This window comes from Oreochromis aureus, linkage group 7 (assembly GCF_013358895.1).
Source record: "Oreochromis aureus strain Israel breed Guangdong linkage group 7, ZZ_aureus, whole genome shotgun sequence".
NCBI lineage: Eukaryota > Metazoa > Chordata > Actinopteri > Cichliformes > Cichlidae > Oreochromis > Oreochromis aureus.
In genome coordinates, this window is record NC_052948.1 from 14717906 (window position 1) to 14742218 (window position 24313).

The 24313-nt window shown below is 39.7% G+C and overlaps 1 protein-coding gene and 1 long non-coding RNA gene across 3 annotated transcripts in view; one reads left to right on the forward strand and one right to left on the reverse strand.

Moving 5' to 3' along the window:
• LOC116330911 (mucin-2-like) overlaps positions 1-13709 on the reverse strand; it is a 34503-nt gene extending 20794 nt beyond the window's left edge. Inside the window, 31 exon segments of the mRNA XM_039614176.1 lie at positions 203-487; positions 490-653; positions 999-1242; positions 1403-1773; positions 1904-1987; positions 2137-2875; positions 2976-3104; positions 3903-4059; positions 4148-4387; positions 4647-4826; positions 4944-5054; positions 7262-7400; positions 7534-7685; positions 7810-7895; positions 8008-8060; positions 8196-8451; positions 8559-8685; positions 8770-8864; positions 9281-9445; positions 9823-9960; positions 10065-10134; positions 10215-10328; positions 10451-10601; positions 10687-10801; positions 10897-11022; positions 11183-11399; positions 11497-11630; positions 11716-11806; positions 12141-12255; positions 13237-13492; positions 13634-13709. Coding sequence (XP_039470110.1) covers positions 203-487; positions 490-653; positions 999-1242; positions 1403-1773; positions 1904-1987; positions 2137-2875; positions 2976-3104; positions 3903-4059; positions 4148-4387; positions 4647-4826; positions 4944-5054; positions 7262-7400; positions 7534-7685; positions 7810-7895; positions 8008-8060; positions 8196-8451; positions 8559-8685; positions 8770-8864; positions 9281-9445; positions 9823-9960; positions 10065-10134; positions 10215-10328; positions 10451-10601; positions 10687-10801; positions 10897-11022; positions 11183-11399; positions 11497-11630; positions 11716-11806; positions 12141-12255; positions 13237-13492; positions 13634-13709 — 5380 coding nt within the window.
• A 7453-nt stretch (positions 13710-21162) lies between these two features.
• On the forward strand, positions 21163-23564 carry LOC120441264. Of its 2 annotated transcripts, XR_005613939.1 has the most exons (6): positions 21163-21201; positions 21300-21772; positions 21887-22009; positions 22465-22654; positions 22758-22858; positions 23001-23564. It is a non-coding gene; the product is annotated as an uncharacterized LOC120441264 (long non-coding RNA). The 2 variants fall into 2 exon arrangements; XR_005613940.1 differs by lacking the exon at positions 21887-22009.
• Positions 23565-24313: the final 749 nt, after the last annotated feature.

The window sequence follows — 24313 nt, forward strand, 5'->3', positions numbered from 1 at the left end:
GTTTTGTCCGGGTAATCTACTGCTCTACACTCAATATCTTTAATATTTTCACATATTTGAAGACCACTATCTGTGATGTTTTTGTATGTTTCCCAATCACTTTTGTCCTTTGGATCATCCACATCATACCAGCCTGACCACGCACATGTGGTACCTGGAATGCAAGTAGTCGATGAGATTGTGGTTATACTTGTGGTAGTCGGAGGTGAGGGTGTAGTTGTAGTAGAAGGAGTGGTTGCTGTAGTCGGAGGTGTGGTTGTAGTTGTTGTAGTTGGAGGTGCAGTTGTGGTAGTCGGAGGTGTTGGTGTGGTTGTAGTTGGAGGTGTAGTTGTGGTAGTTGGTGGTGTGGGTGTAGTTGTAGTAGGAGGAGTAGATGTACTTGTAGGAGGTGTAGTCGTAGTTGTTGTAGTAGGAGTAGTAGTTGTCGTTGTAGGAGGTGTAGTTGTAGCTGTAGTCTGAGGTGTTGGTGTGGTTGTAGTTGGAGGGTAGTTGTGGTAGTCGGAGGTGTGGTTGTAGTTGTAGTAGGCGGAGTAGTTGTTGTAGTAGGCGGTGTAGTTGTGGTAGTTGGTGGTGTGGGTGTAATTGTAGTAGGAGGAGTAGTTGTAGTTGTAGGAGGAGTGGTTGTAGTAGTGGTAGTCGAAGGTGTTGGTGTGGTTGTAGTAATCAGAGGTGTCGATGTAGTCGTAGTACTAGGCGGTGTGGTTGTTGAACATATGTTGCAACAATATACCCTGATCTCATAGTCAAAGCACTTTCTTGGTGGTCTGGTCTGGTCTTCTGCCCTACATATTAAACCAATGTCCTGATCACAAGTAACAACTTGGCCAGTTTCAGCCACAAAGTCATCAAAGGTTTTGTCCGGGTAATCTACTGCTCTACACTCAATATCTTTAATATTTTCACATATTTGAAGACCACTATCTGTGATGTTTTTGTATGTTTCCCAGTCACTTTTGTCCTTTGGATCATCCACATCATACCAGCCTGACCACGCACATGTGGTACCTGGAATGTAAGTAGTCGATGAGATTGTGGTTATACTTGTGGTAGTCGGAGGTGTGGGTGTAGTTGTAGTAGAAGGAGTGGTTGCTGTAGTCGGAGGTGTGGTTGTAGTTGTCGTAGTTGGAGGTGCAGTTGTGGTAGTCGGAGGTGTTGGTGTGGTTGTAGTTGGAGGTGTAGCTGTGGTAGTCGGAGGTGTGGTTGTAGTTGTAGTAGGCGGTGTAGTTGTGGTAGTTGGTGGTGTGGGGTGTAGTTGTAGTAGGAGGAGTAGTTGTACTTGTAGGAGGTGTAGTCGTAGTTGTTGTAGTAGGAGTAGTAGTTGTCGTTGTAGGAGGTGTAGTTGTAGCTGTAGTCTGAGGTGTTGGTGTGGTTGTAGTTGGAGGGGTAGTTGTGGTAGTCGGAGGTGTGGTTGTAGTTGTAGTAGGCGGAGTAGTTGTTGTAGTAGGCGGTGTAGTTGTGGTAGTTGGTGGTGTGGGTGTAATTGTAGTAGGAGGAGTAGTTGTAGTTGTAGGAGGAGTGGTTGTAGTAGTGGTAGTCGAAGGTGTTGGTGTGGTTGTAGTAATCAGAGGTGTCGATGTAGTCGTAGTACTAGGCGGTGTGGTTGTTGAACATATGTTGCAACAATATACCCTGATCTCATAGTCAAAGCACTTTCTTGGTGGTCTGGTCTGGTCTTCTGCCCTACATATTAAACCAATGTCCTGATCACAAGTAACAACTTGGCCAGTTTCAGCCACAAAGTCATCAAAGGTTTTGTCCGGGTAATCTACTGCTCTACACTCAATATCTTTAATATTTTCACATATTTGAAGACCACTATCTGTGATGTTTTTGTATGTTTCCCAATCACTTTTGTCCTTTGGATCATCCACATCATACCAGCCTGACCACGCACATGTGGTACCTGGAATGCAAGTAGTCGATGAGATTGTGGTTATACTTGTGGTAGTTGGAGGTGTGGGTGTAGTTGTAGTAGAAGGAGTGGTTGCTGTAGTTGGAGGTGCGGTTGTAGTTGTTGTAGTTGGAGGTGCAGTTGTGGTAGTCGGAGGTGTTGGTGTGGTTGTAGTTGGAGGTGTAGTTGTGGTAGTCGGAGGTGTGGTTGTAGTTGTAGTAGGCGGAGTAGTTGTTGTAGTAGGCGGTGTAGTTGTGGTAGTTGGTGGTGTGGGTGTAATTGTAGTAGGAGGAGTAGTTGTAGTTGTAGGAGGAGTGGTTGTAGTAGTGGTAGTCGAAGGTGTTGGTGTGGTTGTAGTAATCAGAGGTGTCGATGTAGTCGTAGTACTAGGCGGTGTGGTTGTTGAACATATGTTGCAACAATATACCCTGATCTCATAGTCAAAGCACTTTCTTGGTGGTCTGGTCTGGTCTTCTGCCCTACATATTAAACCAATGTCCTGATCACAAGTAACAACTTGGCCAGTTTCAGCCACAAAGTCATCAAAGGTTTTGTCCGGGTAATCTACTGCTCTACACTCAATATCTTTAATATTTTCACATATTTGAAGACCACTATCTGTGATGTTTTTGTATGTTTCCCAATCACTTTTGTCCTTTGGATCATCCACATCATACCAGCCTGACCACGCACATGTGGTACCTGGAATGCAAGTAGTCGATGAGATTGTGGTTATACTTGTGGTAGTTGGGGGTGTGGGTGTTGTTGTAGTAGGAGGAGTAGTTGTGGTAGTCGGTTGCGTTAGTGTAGTTGTAGTGTTAGGAGGTGTAGTTTTAGGTGTTGTAGTAGGTGTAGTTGTGGTAGTTGGAGGTAAGGTTGTAGTTGTAGGTAGAGGTGTTGTTGTAGTTGGCTCACATACATCCACACATGTTTTTTTGTTCTCATCAAATATAGGCTTATCTTTTGGGCATACTGGGTAACAGCCTACAGGGAAATTACATAATAATACATCTTAATTAATATTTCTGAATGGCACATTTATGTGATTCAAGGTAATACACACTGACATGACTTAACCTCTTACCTTCCAGGGTGGGTATCGGATTCAAACATACACCTTCTGGATTCAAACAGGTCTTGTAGCACGGAGGGTGGCAAGGGTTATAGTGCCACATGCAATCCGCTGGGCCATTGTAGTAATCACAATAGACAGCTAGGGAAAAAGGATACAAACGATACCATGTGCTTAGAGGATTAAAATATATCAAATTTCATTTTGTAATGTGAATGCAGTCCTAACTCCACTCTCACATGAAAATTTAATAAGGTGATTGAACATATTTTGGAATTTCAGTCTGATTGCATTAAAATAAAAAGATGGCAATGAGATTAATTATTTGATTTTGGAACTAAGTAACCCTGACTATAATATAGATTGAGTTTAAATTGAACTGAAGGTGTTACACATGCAAATGTTACAAACTGATGAACATATTGTCTGCAGTACATTTGATCTTAGATCACATAAGCAATAAGTCTTTACTTATTACAGATGCAAAATCTGTTTCCTTTTACTTTTCCACATATTATTTTTGTTGTGATTATCATTAATCACATTTGAACTACACTCAGTATTTAAGAATGATCCCTCTGTAAATGTATATGCTTTTCAATAGAGTCCAACATGTTATATTACAGTATTTTAAGCTATCAAAACAAAAAACCAACTCCGGAACAATCACTTTGCTGCATCAATTTTATTTTGTAATTTAACACTTAAAAATGTGTTGTGATTAATAATCTCAAAAACGATTGAATGTAGCTTTATACAGAAAAGGTTACATTTATTATTTAATTATAATATAAAAAGTACAAAAAATGATAGGATATGTTTCCTGAGCAGATTGATATATAGATTTCTGTAGTTGCAAACACTAGGCTCACAAAAATGTTAAGGCCTCAAAGACAAAATTGTGTGTCAGGTGGGGGAAAAAAACAAACTGTTACTTACGACAGATCTCCGGAGTTCTCCATGCAATGCAAACATCATGCTCATTGCAAGCCTGAGCATAAGCTGCAACTGCTGTGCAGAAACATTCACAGTCTCCTCCAGTGTCGCAGGCACATGAGTCTTTCATGCAGTTTTCATAAAATGGAACAGGGCTAACCTGTATAGTGGTGCCAATTTGATAATGATTGTTTTAGAGCAGTGTTTTAGATTTGTGTGAATGTGAACAAATTACAAATTGTCATTACCTTTCTGTGGCATTCTTTAAATGTTTTTCCAATTATGATGCTACACATCATTTTTGCCCACTGATGTCGACCGGATGTCACTGTGCAAGGATCGATGTTCGCCTCCACATCTGGACAAGAGCTAGACACTTTCCAGCTGTTTGCAAATTCAAGTGGATTGCTCACCACCAGCTGACCATGGGTGGTGTAGTCATTCTGTCCATCACCATCGAAATTTCCACACAGACCACACACCTCTCCCTGTGCAGTCAGAGAAAAGAGTCAATCGAGCAATGTGAGATGTTAATAAATATAATTAAGTTCTTTACATTTATCATACACTCCATTAATATATTAGGCTCCTCTAGGAATTTTCTTTCTTTTTCAGAAATGATTCTGTGTATTTTTTCAAAGTCTGGTATTAAAAACCACAACTATGTGGTGAGACAAAAAGGGTACACTGCATTAAAATAGTAAAACTTTAATGCAAGAATTTAATGTAACAGTTACTGTGACTCACGCTGTGCACTGGTTCCAGCAGGATCCGAACAGCTGTTTTGCGATCCCACATCACTGCCACACCAATCTCAGATTCTACAACCACATACAAGCCAACCTTCCTTATTGTGTGCTTGATCAGAGGCCCATGTCCCAGATCATCCTCTTCAAATCTTCCCCTTGATAGTTTGATTTCCATTCTCTGTAATGAAGGAAAAGGAAATTTCTATTGGTTCAACTGCAATGCTAAAAGTATATTTATTTAGATTTACTATTCTTGGCATGAGAAAACTTTGAGAATGTTTGTATGTGATCTTACCCCCAGCTGAATTCTGACTTTTTTAGAGCAGGTAGTGCCCGTAGAGCCACAAGGTACATTTTCAGTGATAACTCCAAAGTTGTTGTGCACTGTTTTATTGCCACAGTTGTTCTGTAAAAAAGAAGAAAAGAAAAAAAAAGGTTAAACTTCAACAGGAACAAGATTATGGACTTACATGTTATATATTGACTAACTGCCTTTGAATCTTTATGAAATGACTTTTTGAGTCACGGTAGGTAATTCTTAACTGTTTCTGAAATCTTTAGACTTAGAAAAAAAATATTTTCCTTATTCCTGGACCGGATATTATTTACAATATAAGGCATTAGAGACACTTTGGACACTCATTCCCCCACCTCTCCCCCCTCCATAGAGCCATCACCACCATCAACCACTTCACCTACAACACCCCCCTCCTCACCCCACACCAACGAGGATTTCACACCACCTTCTCCCACTACAACCCTTCATATTCATGAAGCAGATGTGAGGACGCAGTTTAAGAGTCTGAATGCTCAAAAAGCTTCTGGCCCAGACGGTGTGTCTCCTGCCACCCTCAGACACTGTGCAAACGAGCTGGCCCCAGTGTTTTCTGGCATTTTCAACTCCTCACTGCAGGCATGTCATGTGCCTGCCTGCTTCAAGTCCTCTACCATAATCTCTGTCCCCAAGAAACCAAGGATCACTGGACTAAATGACTACAGACCTGTGGCTCTGACATCTGTGGTCATGAAGTCATTTGAGCGCCTGGTTCTCTCCCACCTCAAGACCCTCACGGCCCCCCTCCTGGACCCCCTGCAGTTTGCATACAGAGCCAACAGGTCTGTAGACGATGCTATCAACATGGCTCTACACTTCATCCTGCAGCATCTGGACTCCCCAGGAACCTACGCCAGGATCCTGTTTGTGGACTTCAGCTCTGCCTTCAACACCATCCTTCCAGACCATCTCCAAGGCAAGCTTTCCCAGATGAATGTGCCTGATCCCATCTGCTGGTGGATCACTGACTTCCTGACGGACAGGAAGCACCATATGAGGCTGGGAAAGAATGTTTCGAAATCCCGGACCATCAGCACCGGCTCCCCTCAGGGCTGTGTTTTTTCTCCTCTGCTCTTCTCCCTGTACACTAACTGCTGCACCTCCACCCACCAGTCTGTCAAGCTAATCAAGTTTGCAGATGACACCGTTATTGGACTCATCTCAGACGGGGATGAGTCTGCCTACAGGAGGGAGGTTGAACGTCTGGTGTCCTGGTGCAGCCACAACAACCTGGTGCTGAATGCCCAGAAGACAGTGGAGATTATTGTGGACTTCAGGAAGCACACAGCCCCACTCCCCCCCATCATCCTGACTGACACCCTCATCACCACTGTGGACTCATTCCGCTTCCTGGGTACCACCATCACCCAGGACCTGACGCGAGAGCCCACCATCACCTCCGTCATAAAGAAGGCCCAGCAGAGGATGTACTTCCTGAGGCAGCTGAAGAAATTCAACCTGCCAACACGGACGATGATGCAATTCTACACTGCAATCATCGAGTCCATCCTCACCTCCTCCATCATCGTGTGGTACGCTGGAGCCACCATCAGGGACAAACAGAGACTGCAGTGTGTTGTGCACTCTGCTGAGAATGTGATTGGCTGCAGACTCCTATCTCTGCAAGACCTGTACACCTCCAGGACACTGGGGTGTGCAGCTCGGATCACAGCTGACCCTTCTCACCCTGGACACAGTCTGTTTGACCTGCTCCCCTCAGGCAGGAGGCTCCGGTCCATTTGCACCAGAACCTCTCGCCACAAGAACAGTTTCTTCCCCTCTGCTATTGGACTCATGAACAACCATATGACTGTTCCCACCACTAACACATGACCCTCATGGAGTTAGTGACATCATTCCATGTTTGCACTGATCACCACCTGCACTCATGTATATATCTATCTACTTAGCACTTTTAATTTTAATTTTTATGTTTATTTAAGTGTTGTCTGACAGTATGTTTTGCACTAAGTACCGCAGCAATTTCCTAATATTGTAAACTTGCTCAACATTTGGCAATAAAACCCATTCTGATTCTGATTCTGATTTGCTCCTTGCAATTTCACCTATGAGTTCTAAGTAAGTATTGTATTTGGTAAACAAAAGATACAGTGTCAATGGCATCTTTTATTTTTTTTACAAAGGAAATTAGAGTTGCATAACTGACTTTACTCCTAACTGTTCAAAGTTTATTTTTATGAGAAACATTGGATGAGGAAATGACAAGGTCAATTCAGGTGACAGCTGTGCTTTGGATGATTTTGGCATACATTATTTACCTTTACAGCAATATAGCCACACTGTCCTTGAAATGCATATGTTTTCTGATCAAATGTGGTGTAGTGACCACTTCCATAAATAATGCAAGTTCCTGGACATTTTTTCTCTGTGCATGTCCATTTTCCACTTTGGCAGGTACTAAATGTATCAAGAAAAGTAAATACAATACAATTTTAATACTGTGAGCAAAACATGTCATATATGTCAAATACTGTTTATTACTCTACAATAATTAATTAGAAAATTATTAAAAAATAAAGTAAGGTCCTACCAGGTGTTGCACTGGTTTGGTATTTGTGTTCCGGAGACATAGAGATGGCCTTCATGTTTGCATGGACAGTCACTTTCTTTCACACAGAAACCTTTACCATCATCAAGGAGGCCACTGGGACACCGACAGCCAGACTCACACTCTGTGGCATCCTGGGAGGATAGAAAGACAACATTGACAAAAAATGTAAAAAAAAATTTTTTAAATAATATATATTATATATTGTTTTTTTCAGACTGGGAGGTGAGTTAAAGCACAGCATCAAAAACAACTCACACAATCATCATTGTCCAGATTTAAACAAGTTCGAGCACACTGCACTCCAACAACTCCTGCGCTTGCAGTGGAGCAGTTGAAGTATTCTTTAGGAGAAGGGCAAGCTGTAGAAACTGTAGGGGAAAAGTACTAATTGTTTTAATATACTGTATATTGTCTTAACAAAATGCTTGCACTGAAGAAGAAAAAATAACTGACTTGACATGCGGTTTCTCCCAGAATGGCAATGAAGAACTCCGTTGGTGCATACGCTAGAAAAAGACACCAAAAATATAAGAATGCAACACAAAAATCTAAGTTTGTGTAAATCAATCACACTACATGTATTACAGTCCTGCTTAATTCTTAGTTTAGGATGTTTCATATGAAATCCTGAAGTGACTCACCAGTGCTCATTGTTGATGCTGATGGACTTGCCTGACTTAACGTAGACCTCATTATGGTAACAGGGACACTTTGCCACTGGGACACAGATGCCGTTGTCATCTAGGTAGTGACCCTCAGCGCAGGAACAGCCATCCACAGGTAAGAAATCAGAAGTGCAGCTCTGCTGCTTTAAGCTTAATGATCTGCAAGTCAGCTGGCATCTCTGATGTTTGTAAGAGAAGGTCTGAGATGCTGGGCAGTTCTTGGTGTATTTGTCTGTTTTTTGGAAAATTTGGCAATGATTACCTCATAGTTTGGACTAACTAATAAAAAGAAAACATGCTCATCAAACTTCATTACTGAGCTGTTTCAGATACCCTTACCGCACACATTCTCTCTCCAGTCTGTCAAGAACACTCCCTTTGATGCACAAGCTCTGGCATAGGAGGAGAAAACAGCACACAGGCAGTCCTCGCTCTTCTCACAGTTACAGCTAGCATAAGTACATCGCTGCAGGAAACAGTGAACACATTTTTATTGTATTACAGTCCCACTGTATTCAGTTTAAGGACAAACAGAGAGGTTTTGTTGTACCTTGTAGTAAATCTCAGGATCCACCACAGAATGGCACTCTGCAAAGGTACTATTTGGCTGTCGTAGCAAGGTGCACCAGTGTTTGGCATACATTTCTAAAAGTAGATGAGTAATAATTTTAATGTCTTGTTTGTATTTCTTGCTTGTTCAAATATGTTGCATTTAGAGCCTGGAAAATCAGTTTCAAGCAAATGACAGCAATTAAAGAAATAAACTTCCATCCATCCATTCTCTTCCACTTATACTTGTCAGGGTCGCAGGGGGACTGGAGCCTATCCCAGCCATCTTATGGTAAGAGGTAGGGTAACCCCTGGACATGTTGCCAGTCACAGAGCTAACACATAGAGATAGACAACCATTTGCACTCACATTCACACCTACTCACACATATGAGTTGCTAATTAACCTAACCCAACTAAATAAATAGGTGGGTCTCAAATTTTTTTTTCACCTTGGACAATAAAAAAAGAAATAAGAAATAAACTTGATTGATAAAAACTTTCCAGTTTACCATTTTCCATACTGAGAGAACAAGGGTCATCAAGTCTTTCTTCTCTGTCTTGGCATATATAGCTAGCTTTCCAGGAGTTACTAAAAGCTGCTGCACTTCCCTCCACAATTCCCTGACGAGTGTTCATGTCATCAGACAGGACCATGTTGTAGTTTCCACATAAACCTAAAAAATGCAGATTTTTAAGAAAGAAATTATAATGAAATGCAAATAACAACGCTAAAGAAAAAAATGTATGAAAGCAAATCATTTTTATTGGACTGCTTGTTGGGTGGTATTCAGAGTGGGACAATCCTGAGATCATCCCTGGTCACATAAAACACAATTTCTCTACTGTGAGAGAGTGAGGCTATTTATTTCAACCTTTTAGCCAAAACTGGTTTTAAAGCACGTAACTGGTCACCCAGCCTTGAAAAAAAAAGTATGTAATATGTTTAATTTTTAAAGAAAAACATATTAATCATTGAAATAAACATAATATGTTGGTGTTTAATTTGTTTAGTCTTCATGATATAATGCTTTAAGACTAAAGTAAAACTTACCACGTGTCTTTTCTCTGTAGCTCTGCTCCAGGCTGACATAGACTTGCATGAGGGGCACATGTTGGATTTGAATTTGCAAACCAAAACTGGTCTGGAGGATGATGTGAAAGGATGAAGCGTGGAATATACTGATATCCCCTGTGAATGAAGAGAAACACAAAAATCACTTTGCCTAACTTCTTACGTATCAGCATGAATGAAAGTAACATCTTAAATCTTAAGTTCCTTATTATCTGACCAACCTGAGAAGTACGGCAAAGTGATACTCTGCATATTCTGCTTTACTGTCCCATCAGCAGTGAATGTTAACACCTGAATAAAAACAAAATTGATCGTTAGAATGTTGCAGCTGTCAGTATCTATTTAAAGCATGAGCCCAGTATTTAACTCACATTGTTTCTGTCATTGTTCAGCAGGATTTTGAGGGTCTTCAGACAGGTGTCATATTCTTGGTGTGCACATGGTACCAGTTTGACCAGAATGGTAAACTTAGGGCTTGCATCGTCCTGAAATATACATAATGTGAGCACAAGAAAAAAAAAATGAGCCTAATCCAATATTTTCACCTTACATGTGCCCAACACAGTATCTTCTAAAATTTGATAGTACAAAGCTAAGGCTCATTTACCTTTCTTTCCACCTTGGCCAGGGTGTAGTAACAGTCTCCATGGAAGGTGAAGTCTTTCCCATCAAAGGTAGTTACATGTGAACCTTCTTCAACTGCACACGTAGAAGGTGTTGAAAGACTTTCACAAGCCCATCTACCCTCAAAACATGTGCTGAAAAACAAATAAATTCATTAAGATAACAAAATATGCAGACACATTGTAAAACATTACATTCTGGTAGCATTATGAACATTACCATTCCTCTCGCTCCTGTCTGTAAACTTCACCAGATTCATAGATTTTTCCATGCTTGCACTGGCATTCAGACTGAGCAATACACCCCCTCATGGAAATGTCATCGAACACAGTTCCTGAAATGGAAAGTTGGCATCTGACGGTAAAGTCCTATGTAAAGAGAAGCTTTAACAGGTGTGTAGAAAGAAACTTATTTGTCATGAGCGCTAACCAGGAGGACAGAAGCAGCCATCCATTTTGTGGTCCTCACAGAATGAGCTTGTGTCTTGATGCGTGCAGGTATCCACACAAGGGGATCCACTCTCTTCATAAACCATGTTGGATGGGCACTGTTTGGCTGTGAAGGAAGTGGGGATTTATTTATTTTACTTCTGACGTTTGCCAAATTTCAACATATAGTTGGCTCAGGTGATTTCAGTGTTTTGGTACTCTCTCTATCCCTTAATATATAAAAGACACAAATAAAAACCAAACAGAAAGAGAAAACAAAACTTTACCACAGAACTCAGAAGTCCTCCAGTTGGGAGGCTCCCCTCCTGCATGGGAACACTGTCGAGAGAACTCAGAGAGTGTGCTGCAGACACAAAAGTCATCTGAATGGTTGGTACAGCCACACATGTCCTGCACACAGGCCTGAATGTAAGGCTCAGGGTCAATCAGTTTGGCGCAGGAGCTCCAGGTTTCTGCATGCAGCATCTCTTCACAGGTGTTTTGCTAAAAGACAGTAAACATGTGCACAGTTATTTAATACAAGCAAAAAACCATCAGATCTCTTTTGTTAAACCTGGCTAAAGTAGGTAACAAAACTCACAAACTCTTTGCATGACTCTGGCACATTCATAGCTTCCTGTGACACATCTTCCTCTTCATATGGGTCCTCACACTCATCATTTGGACGATGGACTTTATGTATGTTGCCAAACTCAATGGGGCTGATTTTGCGACCTTTTGCATACAATTACATTAGTAGGGACATGAAATGCCAGCATATTATAGATTTAAGATATAATAAATGATGAACAGCTTTTACCATCAAGGAGGAACTCATTGTAGACTGGAACACCATTGAAATCTCCACAAAGTCCACAAGTGTGGTTAGTGTAATCATTATCAATTTCCACCTTAAACACGGAGTAAAGGGTTAGAAAAAGTTTTAGAAACCAGACATGACATGTTTTAAATATTAAAATGTATAAAATGACAAAATGAAATGAAATGAATGTATCAAAGTTGCCACATATAAGGACTTTACATGTATGCAAGAACAATAGTAACCACTATAACTATTGTTGTAGTGAACCAGGTAGCCAGCAATATAACCAAATGGCAGTATTTAAATATCACACAGACCAAAATATAAAAATATGGTATTCCTGGAGGTTGGGTTGTTAGTCATTAATATAAGAAATGTGTCACAAAAATATCCTATTGGTTCTGTCTGTTTTAAGGATTTACCATGACTGCATCATCAAGGTTCCACATGACAATGATGCCAACTTTGGACTGGAGCTTGATGTAGACTGCATTTCTTTCCATTTGTACTCCGGCCTGGTAGTGTGGAAGTTTGACACTGAGAAGAAAGATAATATCTTTTTAACAATTATAATTCATTTATATCTATAATTAACATTATATAAGACGGATCTCTGTACTGATTAAAGCCAAGTCTTTTGCATTATAAATCACACTGCAATCACTCTGTGTACTTCAGCTGTTCACATATATTGCCATACTTAAGAGTACTGTCTGAAGTCTTGGTTAATGTATAAAAAAACTTAAATTCAGTCAGGAAAATTTCAGGAGAAAGCAACCAGGGTCTAAATGAAGCCAGATTTACAGACCACACAAACATTTTATTTTTGAAGTCAACAAATCCTAAAATTCATGGATTTCATAAAATAGAAATCTGCACAAAACATATAAGTAAAGTTAGATATGTTATCAGGAAAATTACAGACGAAGTTTTTAGAGAGAGACGGGGATTATAACCTGAGGGGAAAGTTAAATTTGAAGACTCTTATTGCACGAACAACAGTTAAAACCTTTTGCAGTTTTCCAGTGGACCTACAGTAATGCTTGAGCATTATTCAGTTCAAAGAAATTTTTCAAAACCTGCTTTTGGAAGAATGTGAAATTAGTGACATTGATGACTGATAATATATATGTAATGATGTTAATTTAATGTGTGTTTCTTTTGAGTGTATACAAGTGCTGAGGGGAAGTGTGGGTAATTATGAACATGGTCAATCAATCAATCAATCAATCAATCAATCAATCAATCAATCAATCAATCAATCAATCAATCAATCAATCAACCAACCAATCAATCAATCAATCAATCAATCAATCAATCAATCAATCAATCAATCAATCAATCAATCACTCACTGATTAATAAGTATTTCAATATTTCTTCCTACTCCATTTCAGACTTGATGATTGAGTGGTTAATTCATGTCATTAGGAATATGTGTATATATTGGTTTTATATATCTGAGATAAAAGATTATCATCATAATTATATCAGAGTTGCTTTTTTTATTTTAACTTACGGCTGGTCGTTCACAGTGACCACATCCTTGCTGAGGTGAAATACAAAATCGCTGATGGTGACCACCACATAACTGACTGTCGGGTTTCCATCGCTTTCCTTCCTCTTCATGTGCACAGAGAACTCTGGGAAGGTGTCATGGCAGTCGGAGACCAGGTTGTATTCACACATGCCAGGAAACTGGTACACATCACCATCGAACGTCTTGAAGTGCTCCCTGCCCCATGTGCTACAGATGCTGCTCACATGGTTGCTGACTGGAAAAAAATGCACATAAATAAAAGCTGAATATTGGTGCAAGTATTATAAATGTTATGTTCATATATACATAAATGAACCAGAAAAATCTATTTAAATCATCAAGGTTTAAAAGCAGACCAAAATTATTTGAGCCTTACCCCATCTGGCTTGGATCTCAGTGACATGGGCTATAGTCAAAGCAAGAAAACACAACCCCACCGAACTCCCCCTCATTGTTGCCACTGTGGACTTGCTGTTCCCAGAGTGGGTAATGTAGAGAGTGGTTCTTGACAGCCCTTTATATTGAGATTGGACACTATTTTTTTCTCACACTTTCTTTCTGAGTAAGACATGAAGATTTATTGCCAGTCATAGCTAACATGTGCTGGATGGCTGTCCAATGCCCTTTACAAGTCCCATATAAATTATTTTGACATCCTTCCTCTTAATTGAACAAGTATGTTTGCACTTCAATTAAATGTCTTCATTTCAAGACGTCAGAGGGAGCAATAAAACAGTTTTATTGAAAGCATGCTTCTCTGTTCTAAATCTATTGTTTCATAAGAATCCAATAATTATAATTTATTAAAAATAAAAATGACAAGTGGAAAATGAGACACTGGGATGTAAGATTTCTTACAAAGATCTCATGAGTGACTATGACCATGCAGGTATCATCTAACACAAACTCAAACCTACGTGCACTGTTTTAAACAAACCCTATGCCAACTTGTCTACCATCTGCTTTACATTTGATAAGATCATTGACAAACATCCTGCAATATTCAGGTGCTTATTCATGTCAAGACATTCATGTTCAACTCAGAAACCATTAAGCAGCAGGGTTTGATTCCTTTATTCACTTTATCTCTAGCAACTCATTATTGGGAATGTTGCAAATTCACAAGCAGGAAGGAGCTTTCAACCAAGGAAAGAAAAAGTCCTAATTTGATTGAGTGTGTTTTACACATTAAATACACTCCTGACCAATGCACGTATTTAACTAATTTTCACCAGTTTACTCAAATATCCCTGTAGGGCTGCATTCTCAGACCCCTACTGTATGCCCTATACATCTATGACTGTACACCAACCCAACCGATACCATTGTTGAGTATACCAATGCCACCACCATTGTTGAGCTCATCTCTGATGAAAGTGAGACAGCGTACAGGGTGGAGGTAGAGAATGTATCCCAATGGTGCTCAGAAAATAACCTGAAACTGAACATCCTTATAACAGAAGAACTCATTATTAATGAGTTCTTTTAGGTTTGGGACCCGAAACACCAATGCCCTGGTAAAGAAGGCCCATCAGCGGCTGTCCTTTTCCACCCTCGAAGGCCATCGCCAGATCATCCTGTCTCAGGAAAACCAGACCTATCACAGGTGAGCCCCTTTCACCCTGCCTGTTTGACCTACTACCCTCTGGTCAGCACCTCAGGTCAGTCAGGTCCCACACCTCTAAGCTCACAAACTTTTTGCCATTTGGACTGTCAACAAACACTACTACACTACTACTGGACTTTGTCTTATTTGGTTATAATCCTATTGTCTGAAATTTATCCTTGGTGCAATACTACTTATATTATTCTTCAGTGCACAGTGGAACACCCACAATTTCATTGTGCATACAATAATGATAAAATGCTATTCAATTTTATTTTATTCTAAAATTGTCTGTCTAAACATTGCAGTGTTTTAAATGTTTCGTTCCTAACAAAGGTATTCTGACACACCCAGAAGATATTTTTTTTGTATATCAAAAGTGATATGAAGTGAAGTGATATGTTTGGCAGCCTTGGAAATGTTTAGAATAATTGCTCTAAAAATTCACAGGGGTGCAGTGATGACATCCCTACAAAAAAAAAAAAAAAAAAAAAAAAAAAAGGTTCCAAACTCCTAATCTTAATTTCATTGTTATGTTTGATTGTTGTCTCTGTTCCATGAGTAGGTTTCTTCCAGGAGCTCCAGCTTCCTCCCAGAGCTCCAAAAGCATGCATGGTAAATAAATGGTGATTGTAAATTTGCCTTGGAATCTTTCCAAATGTCCACTGGGACAGAGTCCAGCCCCGCACAACCCTGAATTCAACTCTTGGTTAAAAAAATAGTTGAATGGACACACATTAGGCCTTCACATACAACTCTCTCTGTGAGAACTTAATCTTTAACTTTTCCCTGATTATAAGGTATTCTTCTAATAATCCTAATGCTGATAAAAAATGAATTTAAGATTAATTCAATAAATTATACTGTAGTTCAGTGAAATGAGCTGCTAATAATGCAGTGTAACATACAGACTAGAGCTTAGCATAGAACAAGGCCCAGACAGTTATTGCTGTCACGGTCCTGGGTTGTTTGACCTGTGTTTTTGTGTTTCATAGCATTTTGATATTCGTTGTTTATGTTTTGTTATATTTAGTCTTTAGCACCTAGGTTTCCTAGTTTTAGTTCTTTGTTCATGTAGACTCATTGTGCTATCTCCCCCTGTGGTAAGTCTCCCTTGTTGGTTAGTGTGTCTAATTTGTCATGTCTCACATCTGCAGGGTTTATGTTGTCAAGCCCGTGTTGTCATGTCTGTCTCATGTTTCCTGTTTTATTTTGAATAAAACAAAAAATAAAAGAGCATCTCTCCAAAGCAAATTGTGGGACAGTGATCATATCTTGATATCCAGAATTGTGAATGAAATAATAATATGATCAAACACACAGCTCCAGCGAAGATTTTTTGTTTTCACAATATTTAAAATATCTAAATCCAGCTAAAATCCTACAGAAGAATAAATGCTACCATAAAATCAAGACATTCTCATTTGACAATAACATATATTTTAAAACATATCATAAAATTATATTACTTACTTAAAGTTAATATTTGGTAGTGCAGTAAGAGTGCGTAAGGCACTATCTAAATTGCTGCTGGCTCATTAATTGCACAGGATGTGCAAATAAACTGACTGGTCTACATCCTTGGTTACCATCATTGCCGACCTGCAGCATCATGTTTACATGCATGAGGTCTGGTGGCATGTTAAGCTGCAAATTTTTCAATTCTCACACATAGTCTGGACAGTAGGTTTGTGTTTTACTTTTAGAACACATTAAGCTACTTTTACCACCTTCTACCAAATTCTACCAAACATCTGTATTTTGGTCACAGCTTACTAAATATTTGTATGGGATAAATCATCAACAGCTTAGTGAGAGGAAAACTAAACATCAAATGCAGCTTTAAAGATGTTTCTTCAAAACAAAATTTAAGAAATGTATATTTTTCAAACTGCTTTAAAAGTACAAATTTGGCACCATGTTCAGTGAATGTGAAAGTCAAAGAGTTTCGATTTTGTGTGTTTGTACGTCTCAAGTACAAGTATAATCAGTTATATAATACAGTACATTATGTGTAAGTAGTTACACAACTTCCAGTCATGAATTACTTTTTTTTCCCTTTTTGCCTGTCCTGTCCGGTGCTGTAGCAATCAGAATTATTGCCTGAAGGCCAAGAAAAATGCCCAACAGATTTACTTCCCCAAGTGGAGCATTACGGCTTTTCTAAACTGGTCCACTTGATTGTCATAATTTGTTCGATCTTTATTACTTTTAAGTTATTACAATCGAAATAGACAGGACCGGTAGATAGGAAAGAGAAAGATGAAGAAAAGAGAAGTTGGAAAGAGGCTCAACAGAAGGAGAGGGAATAAAAAACAGTGGAGAAGAGAGACAGAGAGAAAAGACACTAAAAATCTGTTTAGTGTTGATCACCTGCTAAAAAAAACAAGCAAAAAGAGAACAACACATTAGGAGAACACAGCAAGAACCAACATATGCATAAGTTACAGTAAATAATAAATGTTGAATGTTACCGAGCAGTACAAAAGACCGACAACGCACAATATGTTTAGAAGTGGCAGCCAACCAAGATAGTGAGTGTGAGTGAACATCCGTGTGCACACCTGTGTGTATAAGCGCGCTTATATTTACAAAGTTTCTCCATGTAACTGTCTTACAGTAGGTAGGTGTGGGAAACCATAGCCTAGCTTAGCCCCCCCGCCCCCCAACAGGATATGAAGCAGGCATATCTTAAGGCCCCATATATCGAGAGCCCAAGGAAGACCATTTAAAAAAGCTGAGAAGAGCCACTCAGCAGCCACAGTGCAGAAGCCACAAGGGGCTGCGGCAACAAGCCCACTCTGTCCCCTGTGCCAGAGGGGACTGAGCCCCGGGCCTAGATACCCGAGGGCCTTCCACATCCCAGGGCGCCTGACTGAGCCATGGGGCCCAGGCCCCGCCAAGCAGCTGCCAGGAGTGAGCCAGTACATGCCTGAGCACCCAGCCCAGACACTGAGAACCACCAATGCACTGACGGGTGACGTGGTGGCCTATCTGCCCCCTGAGTCCTCCAGCAGCAGGGGGCCAAACTGTGGCAAGCCATCTAGGCCAAAATTCGCCACTTTTCTAAGAAATGACATAAAAATCATTGCTTAATAAGTCAGAAAACCATAAACAATGGCGTTGACTCTGACAGAACGCTGTATTTTATGCCAGAGAGTGGCCCTTGACTGCCCCTTCTGAGTGGCATGCCGCTTTTTACTTCACGCAACTGGCAATGAACGCCGTTTTTCTGGGTGCCGGGAAAAATCCCCGCACAGTGCCACCTGTGACACTGTTTAAAACGCCATTTTCTTAAAAATAGGCAGGGCCATGGTTCCCTCATCCAATTGCCTTCAACTACTGTCACTCAATCAAAGAAGAAGAAGTGCGGACCACACTAATTCATCACAGATTCACCTTGCTGCCAAGTGATTGCTTATGTTCATTTATTCTGTACCAAACCTTGTCACAGTACAAAATTACTTGTATACTAACCCCACTATGCATTTTGATGTCTTTAAAGCATAATCAAACATAAAAGCATAAAGGAAACAAATGACAGAATGCTTTTCTGAAACAAGCGGAGACCTTAACTTTTATCAAAATACAGTTTTGCTCTATTTAAAGTAATGCCAATATATAATAGCCTTCAGTTTTAATAATATTATTCACAGCATGTCAAGAATATTTTTGCACTTTCAACATGCATGTGTAAAAACCAGATATGCAATCAGATCTGTATGACTAATCAACACGTTCTCACTCCCAACTCGTCAAATGTGTGACGCATGGTCAGGCTCCCTCTGCTTCACTTATGGACGCGCAGGGTACCCCCCTCGCGTCGAGAATTGACGTGCAGGGTCCTCCTATTGAATACTATGCTGCTCCCTAATCGTTGTTTATCGACGAAAAGAGATTTCCGCGCAAGAGCCTGTTGTTCGTATATTTATATATTTCCGAAATCACATTGTAGTGACGTGTACTGAACACAATATATTATATAATGTAAGCAACTACCTGAGAAACAGCAGATACAGCAGATAAATTAATTATAGGCTATTACTTTTGCATTTATGGAGGGAGAGGTGTATGCTGGGTAATGGCACAGCTAGCGACTGGGTGACTTTATTCACCCGCTTCGGCTGTTATCAGTCCATACAATGGGCGTTATTAGCAGAAATCAGTCCCATAGATATGGGCCATCCACCTGCTAGATTGTTCAGAAGGTTGTTATCATCCATCCAGATGGAGGATCAGTAACAGGAGCGTGGAAGACTCCAGAATCCACTCTGGCTGGAATCCGGTGGATACAGCAGTGTTACAGGTAAGACCATTTAAACGGACAGCATTTATAGAATGACTATTAAAAGTCAGCGAGTGTCAATAATGTTAATGTGGTTATGTTAGTAATACAGCGAGTGCTAATATAACAGCTTTAAGATGCATTTCTAAATATTATTACGTGTTTTACCGTCTTTATGGTGCTAGCTTAAAGTTACGGTGTAAACGTTAGCTTATATTGTAGTAAAGCTGTTACTGTTTAAACGATGTTAGCACAGAAATATTAGCTTCTGTCATGACTGATGAAGTTACTACTTAATAAAGTTTCCAGTAAAGTGATTAATCGCAGCCACAGATTGACAGTAAATATCCCGATTAGCTTCAATGCATCTGTAATAAATATGTGCAAGTTTCAGTGCTTCGTTTAAACTGTATGATACTTATACTGACCCAGGGTCAGTGTAAAATACAATCCTAGCTGTGTGAACAAAGCCTGGCTCCTTTAATCCTGCATGACAAACCTCAGGATGCAGGTTATTATTACTCTTTCCTGCTGGCACACCTCCCACACCTGAGAGTCAGCTAGAAGCTTACAGTGACGTGGACATCATGCAAAGACTGCCAGACTCTGTAATACTGTAAATGATCAGTGACTCAGGTTAACACTAAACTTTAAACGGTACCTCTGTGTCTCTGTGTGTGCTGAACATCTGGAATCAGATTGAGTCAGGCTACATCAGCTGAATCTGTTATTTGTAAATATCAATATTTTTATTCAGGTGTGGGAAAATACGTAAGATTACAGTGAAGCGATGTACCAGATTAATCCCTGGCCAAAGGTATCGTACTTAAATCAGACTACTGATCCAGCCACATCAGCCTTTTGTGAGGTCTGTTTAAAGTAGACTTAAAATGAACTGCAGGTTCCTGAGAGGTGGACTGTGAGCACAGAAACACATGTTCATACATACAGCTGTAGCAAGCTTACATTAATTTTAAATAGATTTGTTACTCTGATGTCTGTCTCTCTGTTAGTCCTCTGACAGACTGGTACCTGTCCAGGTGTGCTCTACCTATGACTACTGGGACAGGCTCTAATAGAAATTTTCTATTATTCTCATTTAAAGTATTTAAGTGCTTATGCATATGCTTAGTTGTGACACTGTTATAGACTGTTCAGTGAAAGTTTCTAAAACTAGATGAACTTACTTCAGCATCAGCAGTTTGAGAAAACAACTCCTTTACAGGTGCTGATAAGGCCAAGGGCACAAAACAGCTTAACCATTGATCTGTTAGGTTTCATAGCGAGACGCAGCGTGAAGTGTGGTATGATCAGTTTGTAACTTCCTCCCTCTTTCTTGGAATGCAAAGAGGGTGGGAGCACCACTTCTGTGGCAGAGCTGACATGACTGTGAACTTAGATGTTTGATGTGTGTTGGCTCTCCTGCGCGCAGTAATAAATAGCTTGATCACAGCAGATTTTATTTACAAAATTCCACAACGCCCCCCCTCACCCTCCCACTGTGAACCTGAATTGAATATTCAGAAGAAAATGAATGGATAGACTGACATTTGTTTAAATACTTCTAGAAATCTGAGCTGTTGGTGTGGTAATAATATTAGAGCTGGCAATCTTTCTTACTGAATCTCTACTATGAGTCATGTTACCTGAGATTAATTCTATGTTTACCTGACAGCCTGGACAAATGTGCTGTGTGAAGAATGTAAATCAAATCAGATCTTAACTGCTTACATTTAAGGAGCCTGGTCATATTTAGGTGTAATATGAACCAATGATGTTCTGATTGCTGATTCTAAGAGAGTCTTTGTGGAAATCCTGTTTGGCTTTTTGTCATTTTAATTCTCTTTTCCATTTTCCAGAACAGTTCTCCACAGTCGCTGTCCACATGGGTCAGTGGGACCAAGCAGCACTCTGCTAATGTGTGGACTCTGACCAGCAACATCCAGCAAGACCCAGGCAGCGTTTTCTATCTCCCAGCTGGAGTTTTTTGTTTGTCTGTGACTGGAGAGTCAGATTTTGTTGAGGCTGGAGGAACAGCCTCACACTTGCAGAGGTAAGTCAGTTTGTAGAGATCCCTCCCACCCTGGCTTTTATGTGGCAGATTTCATATCTGAAACAGTAACATTTCAGTGACTGCTGCTTATACCACAGGTTAATACACGCTACTGATCCCTGATGGGAGAATCTTCACCTCTGCCAACAAAGAAGCCTGGTGGATATTTGTTTGCAGTCTGATGATGGGACACCATGCTCTGCATCTTCAAAGTTTGTCTCTTGATTATTATTCATACACAGTAATGTGAATTATGCTCATATCTAGTATAACTGGACCAACCTGGTGCTCTTCATTTATGGAGGCTGTTGAGTCTGAATGTTGGATGTTGTGTATCTCGTGTTCTCTGGGCTTTGTTGTTCTCAGTCTTTTGCAGGATCAGAAAACAAAACCAGGATGACCGTAAATGTTTCTTCTCCAATTGGATGATGATAAGACTGTGACACGGGATGCCACCTTTAGTCTTGTGATGAAGCAAAGCTCAGGACGAAGTGTGATTAAATGGTACCCACACGTGTGCTGCTGAGAAGGATGTACAGGGGCACCTGCAGCCAAATCCAAGCCTCCTCAGGTTAGTTGTAGTTGCAGAATGCTATAGGACTGAGACAGCTGAGGCATCAAATGTTTGATTAAAGTGATGAAAAGAGAAGTTTATTCCTGTAATTATCACTTTTAAAATCTTTAGCAACTTCAGGTCTGTGAGCATGCTGAGGTCACAGAAACAAGAAAAGCAGCTTGACTTCAGAGTGTTGTTTACAGTTTTCTGTCATCATGATCTCCCCTGAAGTTTATCACTATTATACAAGCAGTAAGTCCACAATACTGTAATGATGATTCTGACTTTGGTCACGGTTGCATAATATTTTAATAATATACAATTATTTTTTAATTTATATTTTTCTGTTAATCAAAAATTTACTTTGTGAAATTTGTATTTGAGAATGCAGAATGTGACAATATATTTTGGTTCAGTATTTAATTTCTTTCAGTTGCAATTGTTAAATCAAAAATAAATAAAAATATATTCTAATTTAGCAAACTAATTTATCAAAATATATATACATATATCTGTATTAGTTTTAATACATTAATTTGACACCTGTATTGAAAATACCATATTGTATTCATACAGAATCAGTTTGGTATCTTTGTTTGTCTGATTGCTGAAACTAAGAGCTAGTTTTGATCTAAAGTATCCAAAGTTGAGCTCTAATGTTTCTTCACCCTTGTGTGTGTGATATGTGATTTCCTACATGCTGACAGAGCAGAGCGGCAGTTTGTGCTCACAGATGGTGACGGTGTGGAGAGACGGTGGTGTTTCCTCAGAAGAACTAGCAGAGTCACAAAGGGCACGAGTCCTTCTCACCACCTTGACTTGTTGATCAGTGGATACACTTGTCTCCCCTTTAAAGGAGATACTCTTAGAGAGAGACGATCCGAGTCATCCTTAAATGTTAGTGCTTTCAAATACACAAACATTTTTAAAGGACAAAACGAACATCCAACTTTGACTGTAATACAATTAAATCTTTGCATGTGTGTTTTCAAACTCTCAGATGGGCAGGATATCAGTCTTGGACGTCTAACCTGCAGGAGCAGCACTGAATAACCACCACACATGAGCATGTTCTTGCAACATTCAGCAGCTCTGCTTTTGGTAAGTAGAGTTACCTAACTACAGTAACTATAAACACATGCCATCCATTTCTAACGGCCTGGTTACTTCCTGTCAGTTATGTTAGAAACCATGTGGTCACCTGACCTAACGCTATTTCTTCTTCTTCCCCTTAATGTTGAAGTGTCAAATGTCAAACAGCTGGAGAGGAAACTACACCAGTGTACTGGGATGGTTCACCAACACGTGCCAGACGCTGTTCCTTCATGGTGACATCACCAGAGACGGCCCCGCCCACCTCATGACCTCGCCATTGATCATGATGATTATAATGATGACAGCGAGCGGAACTAAGACTGTAAAAATCAGAATGTTTAGATGCTTTCTAATTATTAATGAATACTGAGAGCCTCTTTCTGTGTTTTGTCTGTTTTTTTACTTCATTTGTTACTAACAAAGTTCACCAAACTCACACAGTTTACATTCTGTATGTTTCCATCTTTACCAGCCACACTCTACCCGCAATTAAGAAAATAATCCTTAGATTTCTCTTTTGTAATTGATGATAATTCAGTGAATATACTGCGCTGCTTCCTTTTATTGCGTCTCACATTGCTTTAAGTTTTTCAGTGTTCAGTTATTTTTTACTGTTGTTTGAATTCTCTGTATGTTTGACCCTGTAGACTGTTTGATGGACTGCTTGTCTTCCTGTTTGTAACCGCCGCCTGTTTTTGACTAAAGATTTGGATTTCTGACTTTAACACAGCCTCTGCGTGTCCTCCCTTTGTGTCCTCTTCCTCTGTGAATGTGTTGCGTGTGTCATGTAACACACAGATTCATTTATTAACAGCTTTCCCACAGTGAGTTGCATCAGCATTCATTCACAGCACATTGCAGAAGGATTCAGATTAATACACTGATCTTACAGTCAGAATTATCCTGACAGACTGCCACTGTAAATTATCTTTCATCAGGTCAATTTTAAAGTTCAGTATTTCAAAGCAGGAGTTATGAGGAATCATATTGGCATTAGGACTGTAACAATATGTACTTACAAAGTCAAAGTTTTTAATTATGTTACAATATTGGAAGACAATCAACTTTTAGTGTTTTCTGCATATTAATTATACTGAAATAGAGATGGTGACCCTAACTGTACAGAAGCACTAAACAACTGACAATCTAACAAACATTATTGGCCTGAGCCGTCATGCACAGTGAGTCTGATCCTGTGCTGTGAGAGTCTGATAAGCATGTTTCTGGTCAGTTTGGAAGAAATATTATCACAATGTTGATCTTTTTTTCAATATTCCTTCTCTTTTACAACATGAACTGTGATCAAAGCTACTTATGTTCACAGCATGTAATAATAGTGACAGTCCAGGGCATTGTGGTCTGTTGAGCTAGGGTTAGGGTTAGCAATTCAGACATATGTAATCGATCTCTTACTGGATATAACAAACACCTAGGAATTCATATTATAATTTGATTTTCATG